At 49.4% G+C, this 9,865-nt stretch overlaps 1 protein-coding gene and 1 long non-coding RNA gene across 2 annotated transcripts in view; one reads left to right on the top strand and one right to left on the bottom strand.

Annotated features, from left to right (window-relative positions):
- Positions 1-2,117: 2,117 nt before the first annotated feature.
- Positions 2,118-6,452, bottom strand: SOWAHB (sosondowah ankyrin repeat domain family member B). Its single transcript, XM_006740124.3, has one exon. The coding sequence runs from the start codon at positions 6,305-6,307 to the stop codon at positions 3,971-3,973; it is 2,337 nt and encodes a 778-aa protein (XP_006740187.2). The 5' UTR covers positions 6,308-6,452; the 3' UTR covers positions 2,118-3,970.
- Positions 6,453-6,629: 177 nt separating this feature from the next.
- LOC115943219 (uncharacterized) overlaps positions 6,630-9,865 on the top strand; it is an 11,335-nt gene continuing 8,099 nt past the window's right edge. The window contains exons 1-2 of the long non-coding RNA XR_004077826.2: positions 6,630-6,861; positions 8,232-8,326. This is a non-coding gene — a long non-coding RNA (uncharacterized LOC115943219). The remainder of the gene's footprint in view (positions 6,862-8,231; positions 8,327-9,865) is intronic.

The following is a 9,865-nucleotide window of genomic DNA, read 5'->3' as shown; positions in this document are numbered from 1 at the left end:
TTAACAGCACTGAAGACGTAAGAAAAATTTAAGGGAAAATTCTGAATTGACTACATCTATCAACTACATTGGAATCTATTTTTGTTTTCATATTAAGGCTTTAGGAAAACATCTATATTTGCCATAAGACTAAGATTTTCTGGAGGCGTTTTGACAATTCATGGCTTCCTAGAAAATGCCTATATTTCTCAACCTAGCACAAAGGACCCTTTTTTCAACCTGGCCTTAAATTACCTTTTCATCTTGGTCTCTTTCCGCACCACCTCACTTCTGCCATATAGCACTAGCTGTGTTCTCCCCACAGCCACGATGTCCGAGTGTCCCCCAAACCCACCCTGCAGCTTTACTCAAGTTCCTTCCTTCTTCTGGAATATTCTTTCCTCCTTTCTCTACTTGGCCCTTCAAAGCCCATCTAACTTCCATTTCATCTTCTTGACTTCCCTGGTCCAGGACAGTGCCGTGAAAATGGGAAACATGTATATCTTACTGGATGTTGAATTTCCAGTGTTAAGCATAGAGCCTAGTATAAAGAAAATGCTCCATAAATATCCCTTTCTCTGTATTCTCAGAGTCTAGATGCACACGTCTATCCACCTACCTCGTGCTGCTGAAATTATTTTTCAGTGACCCTCCTTCCCCAGTAGATTATGAGTGCTTGAAGGGAGGAATTATATCTTTATCACATAGTAATGTACCGTAAGTATCTGCTAAATTTTGATGAATTGAAAACATGCTCTCCAATCTCCAGACATTCAAAGTCTTCAGGAAAAATAAAACAAACAATTTACTGAAATACCATGTGGCAAAAACTGTAAGTGAGGCGTGTACACAGTATTATGAGAATTCTGACGAAAGAGCTATATATCTTCTGGCTTGGGGGTATTTATTTATTTATTTATTTTTAAAGATTTTATTTATTTATTTAATTGGCAGAGAGAGAGAGAGACAGCGTGAGGGGGAACACAAGTAGGGGGAGTGGGAGAGGGAGAAGCAGGCTTCCGGCCAAGCAGGGAGCCCGATGCGGGGCTCCATCACAGGACCCCAGGATCATGACCTGAGCCGAAGGCAGTCGCCTAACCAACTGAGCCACCCAGGCGCCCCATGGCTTGGGGGTATTTACCCTGGAATCTTCTTAGACGCTTGACAGTTGAGCTGTCCCTCGAAAAATAATCGTAAGGTCACCAGTTAAACAATGAAAGGGATTCTAAGCTGAGGGAACTCAGCACCTAGACAGAAACTGAGAGGGTAGGGCCATTAGCACTCCAATGGGTCTGGTTTGGCTTGAGTGTGGAGTTCATGGCAGGGAGTGGTTGGCAGGAGGCTGGAAAAATGTGCTGGGCCTGCCAGCCCTCCTAGTCTGGACTTTACGACTTGAGCTAGAGAATGACACAGTCAGATTTGTATTTTACTCTGTTTTCAACACCCTCTTCCGCCCTGCCCCCTCCTAACATATATGTTGACCATGTAAGAGAGTTGATCAAAGTCATAGGTATGATGTGTGGACAAAGGCCACAGGGATGTGAATCCTCATGAGAATCAACTTGAGACCCACTCTGTGTTCTAACCATTGAACCATCAGTCAACACCAGTGCTATGCAAATCACGCACTGAAGCAGACGTGAAGAATGTGGTATAACCAATAAAGGCTGGTTTCTTTGGAAAGCCGGCAGCATTCACTTGAAGATTCCCCACCTCCGTGAAGTCCTCGCTGATTTTCCCAGCCCAAGGAAATCTCTCCTCTGAAAGTCTCTGGAGCACTTAATTTTGTACTTAGGACACTTTGGAAAATTTTTTCTTGCATTGTGGTTGCTTTTTCCTCATTCCTGGTACCGCTTTTTGTCTCTTTGTCTCATTTCAAAACTTGTGTCTAATACAATGCAGCTTTAAGAGACACCCTGGGAGCAAGATAAGGTATAAATCAATAGCAACAAATCTCATTAGATTTTAAGTTAAGATGAATTGTTAGATTTTACATTTCAAGAAGGGTGAGGTCACATCCCACTTACCTTTGTAAACGCCACAGTACTAGGCAAACATATTCATTGAATACATTGATCTTGTGATGAAAATATGATAAAGTAAAAATATTCTTTGTCTTTTAAAAGGAAGTTGATACTTAAGATTTTTTTTCCTTGAAAATCACTCACTAGAGTATTTATATAGTTGTTTATCTTTTATTCTTTCAAATTTCATCTCTCCTAACCATGCCCCCACTGTCTGGGGTATTGCTTTTTTCTTGATTTGATTTGCCAAACTTCATCTCTTATACGGGTCTTTTTGGAAGAAACAATGCTTAGACTTATTTATTATATCTATCTTGTGTTTGTTTTCTCATAGAACAGAGATAGATTTATTTCAGCAAAATTATAAAGTAAAACTCCAAAGAAAGAAAAATATTTGACACTCATTGAAACGCAATTTTGTAAAGAAGAAAGTTAACAGTAATTGGCGTAAGTACAAGAACTTATAAAGTTGTGTTGATATTTTAATGGGGAAAAATACCCAGAAGAAACACACAAATACTGTGAAAACACAACATCATTGCCACAGCACATGAAAACATTCCACAAAAAATTAACAATTTCCATATGGACATTTAACTTTTCAGCCCTCTTTAAATTTATATTCTGAAATCTTGATATTCTATTGCAACTTACGAGTAGCCATTCTCTCATTCCACAGTCCCATCACAAGCAATTAAAAGGAACACGTCCTGTTACAGATACAGCACTTCAAGGCTAATATTTAATCTTAATTGGCATTAAGTTTAGTGCAAATAAAATTACATTTTTAGCAGCTTAGAAAATTCCTCGTGGGGGAGCATTCACCTCTTAACCCTTACTGCTTCCCCATAATATGAATGTTGGCCATTCAATCCTATTGAGAACTACTGATGCTGATTTTGCCATTTGTTACACAGGGAGTTTCCAGGAAAGATGGTTTCAGCAACTACGCAAATGAACCATCAGCTTTTACATTTGAAAAGTTTCCCTTAGGTTGATTTTTTTTTTTTTTTAAAGCAGGGCCTGAATGTCAGTCATAACTGGATCTTATCTAACTGCTTTTTTGATCGTGGAGAAGAGACCCCAACAAGGCACTAATCATCTCACACATTAGCCACCTTAGGTTGCATTCAAAGGAAGACCCGAAGACAAGGCTGAGGAATCTCTTAAATCAAGTTCTACCCTCCAGTAATAATTTTATTTTCACTGATTCGGGAAGAAAGGAATGAAGGAAGGGAGGGAGGGAGGGAAGAAGGAAGGAAGGAAGGAAGAGAGGAAGGAAAGGAGAGAGGGAGGGAGGAAGGGAGGGAGGGAGGAAGGAAGGGAAGAAGGAAGGAAGGAAGGAAAGGAGAGAGGGAGGGAGGGAGGGAGGAAGGAAGGAAGGGAGAGAGAGAGAGAAAGAAGGGAGAGAGGGAGGAAAGAAGGAGGGATGAAGGAGGGAAGAAAAAGAGAAAAAAGGAGAAAACAGGAGCCATCTGATTTCAAACCTGGTGCTTTCCACTCTCAGCCAAGATTTACAGTCCAAACAAATAGAAGCTAGAGAGCTATTAGCCAGAGAGGATTTTGGGCTTCGTCAATCCCTTGAATTGCCTCCCTTTTTCTTAGACATCTGTTCCCTCTGTAGCCAAGGCCTGGAGTAGCTGCTTCGGAAAACAGTGTGGCTCCCTGTGCCCAGGTCTGTGCTGGCAAGGGAAGGGGAAGAATACTTCCTGGGTTTTAAGCACCTGCCTCTGCCCTGTGTCTAGGTTTCACTGGCCCCAAGACTTGAGCGGTCGGAGAGCTTGGATGACCCCTGCTGTCTGGGATGTGCTGACATAAAATCCAGGCAGGTAAACCCTAGGCAGGCCATCTCACACGATCTCTTCCTTACCAAGTCCTCAGCAATTTTTCTATTGCCCACGAATTTTCTCACCCAACAGCTCAAGGATGAGGGTGTGGTGGCTGCATGCTCGAAAGACGGGACCACCTCAGTCACTGTACTCTTCTCTTTCCCTTGGATTGGGGAATTTCTCACACTGGTTGGCCAATTTCCATTTGCTGTGCTGATTTTTGAGGAGTGCAGCAAAGGAAGTCTTCCGGGTGATATTTCTTGATATTTCCCGGCTCTTGGCCTTCCTGGTGGGGGAAGAGCTTCGGACTAAAGGATAGACAGGAAAAATGGGCCTGCCCCGAGGGGCTTCCAGTAGCTGCCATATCTCCCCAGAGGTATTACTGGTCAGATACTGCCATGGCTTCTTCCCACTGCTGTCCCGGACGTTCACCTGAGAAGCCAACCTTTGCACTAGCAATTTGATGACCCCCTGGTGGCCATGAATGGCTGCAAGGTGCAGAGGGGTATATCCACAACTGGACTTCACATTGACATCAAGAGCAATCCCTGCTTTCTGTGTGCTGGAGACAAAGTCCTGAAGGGCCCTGAGGTCACCATGTTTGGCTATCCAGTGCAAGGCAGTGTACCCAGTCAAGAAATCTTTGTGCAGAGCCAGCTGGGGGTCCTCCCAAAACAAAGTCAACACCTGAATCCAAGAGCCACTGGCAAGCTTCACAATCCATTCGTGCTCCCTGGCATCCAGGGGGACCACAGATGACTTGTGCTCAGAAGGTCTGTGTGGGACCAAGGCTGCAGACTCCTCCCCAGCCCTGGCCCAGGAGGTGTGTGGCCGACCCCGCTCAGCTACAGAAGCCTTAATGTCTGTAGGTTTGGGTATCAAAGCAGCATCCACTCTTGGGCTGGATGCTGTTCCTGCCTTGGAGGGTTTCCTGGGCCGCGGTGGGCGCCGAGTCCTTTTCAGCAAGTCCTGCTCAAGATACTCCTCATCAGAAGAAGACAATTTGGTTCTCCCTGCCTGAGAGCTCCTCCTGAGGGATCTCCTTAACCTGGGAGCTGGCCAGGGCAAAGACTCCTGGGGGTGGTCTGCAAGGCCATTAGCCTCTGTCCAGACCAGCTGAGAGGTGTGACCATCCCCTCTGTTCCTGAGGCCCTGAAGGCTCTTGCTGGGGCTGCCCTCCTTTGGAGAAAGACCTCCAGCTGGATTCCTAAGCTTTCTCCAATCTGGGGTTCCCAGAGCAACCTGCAGACCCTCTTCAGAACCCCCAGGAGACTCTTTGGGCCCACTGCTGCTCTCCTCACTGCCGTGGCTCTCTTGGTCCACAAAGTCTTCCAGATCTTGCAGGGACAGCTGACAACGAATGCTACGAAAGACTGCCAATGGAGGGTTCTCGGGACAGGATTCCGGAACAACAGAAAGGACAGAATGAGAGGGAAGAGTGGGGTCTGGAGGCTCTGAGTTAGGTTCCCGGACCCAGAAGCTCAGCTCTGAGGGTAGCTGGAGGAAGTTGTCCGGCAGGACCGACCAGGCTCGGATGGGGCCTTGGTCCCGGGCCTTGGGAATCTGGGGATGTCTGGCCTCCAATTCCCAAGTGCGCTGTTGCTGCTGCTGCAGGGTGGGATAATGCAGAGAGTCCAGGGTCAACAGCTCTGGCGGGTCTCCGGGGGAAACAGGGCGGGACAGGAGAGCAGGCGGCGAAGCCCGGCTCCCGGCAGCCTCGACAGTTGTAGGAGGCGAGCAGGGCGCCGCGGGCACCCGTGCGTGCTCTGCGGGCGCGCCTTCCGGCTGCCGCCTGGGAGCCCCGCGGTCATCCTGGGCCGGCGGGGCACTCGCCGGCTTCTCCCCGGCGGTGGCGGGGCCCGGGACTGCACCGAGCACCTGCTCTCCCGGCAGTCCCTCCAGGCTGTTCTGGAGGCATTCCCAGCAGCAGCGGCCCTGTGTCTCCGCAGCGGCGCACCTCGCTCCCGCCCCGGGGCCAGAGCCGCCCCTCCGCCCGCCGCCTCCCCGGGCTGCCTCCCGGGTGCGGCGGGCTGCGAGTCCACTGCAACCTGAGTGGGCGGCCGGGGCTGCGGCACCTGCTGGCTCCTCCTCTGGCTCCTTCTCGCGCCGCCGCCGCCGCCTGGGCAGCGGCTGCTCTCCCCCGCGCGCGCCTTGCGGGGCGCAGGACGCAGCTCCCCCTGCAGGGGCCGCGGCCGCGGGCGGGTCTCGGGGTCGCTGCAGCCCCTCCTCCCCCAAAAGGTCCCTGTACCTCCTCTTGAGCACCACATACTTGGTGCCGTCGGGGTCCTGGCGCACTGCGGCGACCGAGTTGACGAAGCCCTTGAAGAGCTCGCGGCGGCGCTGGTGCTGGCTGGGGGGCGCGTCGGGGTCTCGGAGAAAGCTCTTGAAGTGGCTCAGCAAGGCGGCGTTGGTCACTCTTCCCCCGGCCTGGCACAGAAAATCCAGTAGTGCCTCCTGGCTTAACTCTCGGGCCATCGCTGCCTTGTCGTCTCCTGGCCCCGGGTGTCAGCTTTTCGCCCTCCCTGCGCTCCCCTCTGCCAGCCGAAACCCTGGCCTGTCGTGGGTCACCTGCGCCCGGGGCGGCGCCACCCGCCTCCATCAGCCGAGGAGGGCGGCGCTGCTTGCGGGCCCCGAGCGCGCCACGAGCCGCGTGGGTTCCCCCGGGCAGAGGCCCCCGGGTTGAGCCCCCCGCACGCAGCCCGGATAGGAGAGGGCGGCTCCTCGGCCGCCCCTGCGCGACGCGGGCCTCTCGCAGCGAGTCCCCGCAGCGAAAGTTCCCGGGATAGGTCGGAGTCGGTTTCACCTGCGTCCTGGCGACGCCTCCTCCCCGGCTCTGGGGGAAGGGCCCGGCCCGCCTCCTCCTGTCCTTCCGCCCTCTGAGGTCTCCCCAGCCCTGCCACCTCTCCCAGATGAGTCAGGCTGCTCCCAGCCAGAGAGAGCGCGGTAGGTGAGTCGCCGGCCAGCTGGAGCCGACAGCGCGCCGCTCTGCGGAACGCGCAGCCCCTCCCGGGCGGGGACAGACGAGGCAGGTAAGCGACCGGCCGCTCCTTTGGGTCTCGGCCACGTAGGAAACGAAAGCGTGGAAAATCCGTTCCTGCCCTCTCTCTGTGCGGCAGAAGTTCTGGCGAAAGCCGTTGGCAGGGGGAGGAAGGTGTAAATTTACTGGCATGCTGCGGTGTCCCAGAAAGATGCCTTTATTAGCGCCCTGGGGTAGGGAATTTCAGATTCCCTAAGGCAGTATCGAGGTCGGGGGAACTCAGTTTGCACCCCAAACAAGCTTTTCTTCATCTAGACAAACTGCCCGGGCTGCTCCTCAGGCATCCAAATACACCTAAGTCTGTACTGAAAAGAGAAATCACTCTGGAAGTTAGGGGTTGGGTTCAGCCTTTCTTTTTCCTAGTAATTGTCTCACGTTAAGGAAAACTCAGTTTGATAGTTGATTGCCCCAGCAGCTTTAAAGGAACGGGAATCATGCAGTGAAGGTATTTGTTGTCTAGTGTTAGTTTTTATTTACTGCAAAGTTTGTGAACAGAAGAGATTTTTGTACAGTCCCTTCTGTGTTGGCTTGAGCAGTGTTGCCTTTTCTCCCCGAATGGAAGGTTCCCCACGTTGGAAGTAGTAAGCATGTTGCAAGCTTGCCTGATTTGACCCCACTGCTCCAAACCTTAGAATGGCCGCTTGACTCTCATTCTCCGTGGAGAGGCTGTAGACTTTCCAATTCCAAGTCCATTTGTGCACCAGAGCTGTCTTTGTCATTGGCCTCAAGACACAGAGCTTTTCCTAACAGCTGCTTTTCCCTTTTGTTTGATCTGTCTGTCCACTTCTTGGTCTGGCCCTCTCTTTAACTGAGGTCTTTGAGAGCCTGTTTGACAGTCCTGTTTCCATGCCCAAGATACTTTCATTGTTTTATCTATTTATTTTTGTGGTTCCATGCCCTCCCCTAGGCTACCTTTCCTATCATAAAGTCTATTTTCTCCTGCCCTGTCGTACCCCTTTTCTCTCCTATACTCCCCCTTCTTTTTCCACTTTCCCTTCTGCGCTACTGTTTTTGGTTGTTTCATGAGTCCCTGTCCTATTTGCTAAGGGACGGTATTGAAAGTACGTTGGCCCTACAGTTGTCAACATAGACAACTGCCACATAGACAACGTTAGCTGAGCTTCATCTTAAGTCCCCAGTAGTACCCTGGTAGTTTTCCACGAACGAATTGGAATCCTTGGCTTTAAATTATCTAGGTGAAAAAGAAGAACTGGGAAAAGTTTTTGTCTATTTTTGGCATTTTCTGCAATTCAAACCCAATAACTGGGTTGAGAAGGGGGATAGTGGTTTTTGCTGAGGTGAAACATTAACGTCAAGCTTTTAGAATGGTTATTAAAATAAAAATTTTGTATTAAATTTTAGCTTCCTTTTGTGTTTATTCCCTGGTGTGGAGTCTTGATGGGACTGTGAGGCGTGTCCACACCTAGGGCAGGAGGGAGTCCAAATGGTAAATTCAGGTGGGTATTTTCGAGAGGCAAGTGGAAAGAACCTCCCTGCCCCCTTTGGTATTTTTCAAAACTTCTGGCTAAAAAAAGGGGTCTTGTGGCAAGGAGGAGTGATGCTATGGACTTGAAGCACTTAAAAGGACTAGGGAAAAAGAAAGGGCTCATCAAGGCATGGTTGTTGGAATCAGATTATCTTTAGTTAAGGGTGGAATGAGTAGGTCTGAGGAGCAGAAGCCGGGAAAGAGAAGGAAAAAAATCCAATTGCTTTAGATTTCTGGGTGCACACGGCCTTAGCACCCAGACCTTCTCACCTCCTTTTTCTCTCTCTTGTCCCAGGTTACAGGATGATTAATGACAATGTTCTTCACCTTCCCTCAGGGAGCATTTTTATGCCTCTCTCATGTACAGTTCATTATTTCCAGAAATATTTATGGAGGAACCATGCTGTTCAGGCACTACTAGAAATGCATATTAAGAAGAAAGCATGCTCGAGAACTCACTATGCATTGGGAGCAACAAACAAGAGAAACGGCATGAACCTGTTCTAAGTGATTTAACAGATATGTGCGCCAGATGCTGGAGAAGTTGAGGGGCAGTGCATAAAGGAAGAACCCAGGCTTAGCCTGGGCAATCAGGGCAATTTTCCAGTAAGGGGCAACTTTGAGTAGAAGAGATAAGGAAGAGGCAGAGGAAACATTATGCAAAAGCACAAAGATCTGGCTCAGCACGGCATATTTGGGGAACTAACTGCAAATAGAACTACTTGGCTTTAAGGAAGACAATGTGTGTGGATGTGCTGGAAAGGAGACTGGCAAAGTAGGACAGAGTCAGAAAATGAGGGCCTGGAGCATGAGGTGGGGGGGCGCTTTGAAGAATTTTGGGGAAGGTACTGACCTGACTCTTCATACTTTAGAAAGATCATCCTGGAGGCAGTGCTGGTTTGGAATCATGACCCATATTAACAAGTAAAAATAGTACATTGCAGAACAGTAGTGTATTTAACCAAATTTAAGATGCCGTGGGTTGTAGGATACATTTTGGTCTCAGAGATGTTAAATATTATGGGGGGGGGCGCCTGAGTGGCTCAGTTGGTTAAGTGGCTGCCTTCAGCTCGGGTCATGATCCCAGGGTCCTGGAATCGAGCCCCGCATCGGGCTCCCTGCTCAGCGGAGAGCCTGCTTCTCCTTCTCCCTCTGTCTGCCGCTCTGCCTACTTGTGCGCTCGCTCTCTCTCTGTTAAATAAATAAATAAAAATCTTTTAAATAAATAAATAAATAAATAAATAAATAAATAAATAAATAAATAAATAAATATTATGGGGGGAAAGTGCCTCTTAAAGTAGAAGAAATACAGGGGCGCCTGAGTGGCTCAGTTGGTTGAGCCTCCAGCTTTTGATTTCGGCTCAGGTCATGATCTCAGGGTGGTGGGATTGAGCTCCACATTGGCTCCAAGATCAGTGCAGAGTCTGCTGGAGATTCTCTCTCTCCCTCTCTCTCTGCCCCCACCCACCCCCCACCCCCCCTCTCCACTCACACATGCACCCTCTCTAAG

The sequence above is a fragment of the Leptonychotes weddellii genome, chromosome 2 (assembly GCF_054177405.1).
Source record: "Leptonychotes weddellii isolate Sample4059 chromosome 2, ASM5417740v2, whole genome shotgun sequence".
In the NCBI taxonomy this organism is placed as follows: domain Eukaryota; kingdom Metazoa; phylum Chordata; class Mammalia; order Carnivora; family Phocidae; genus Leptonychotes; species Leptonychotes weddellii.
This window is presented reverse-complemented; position numbering and strand designations above follow the sequence as displayed.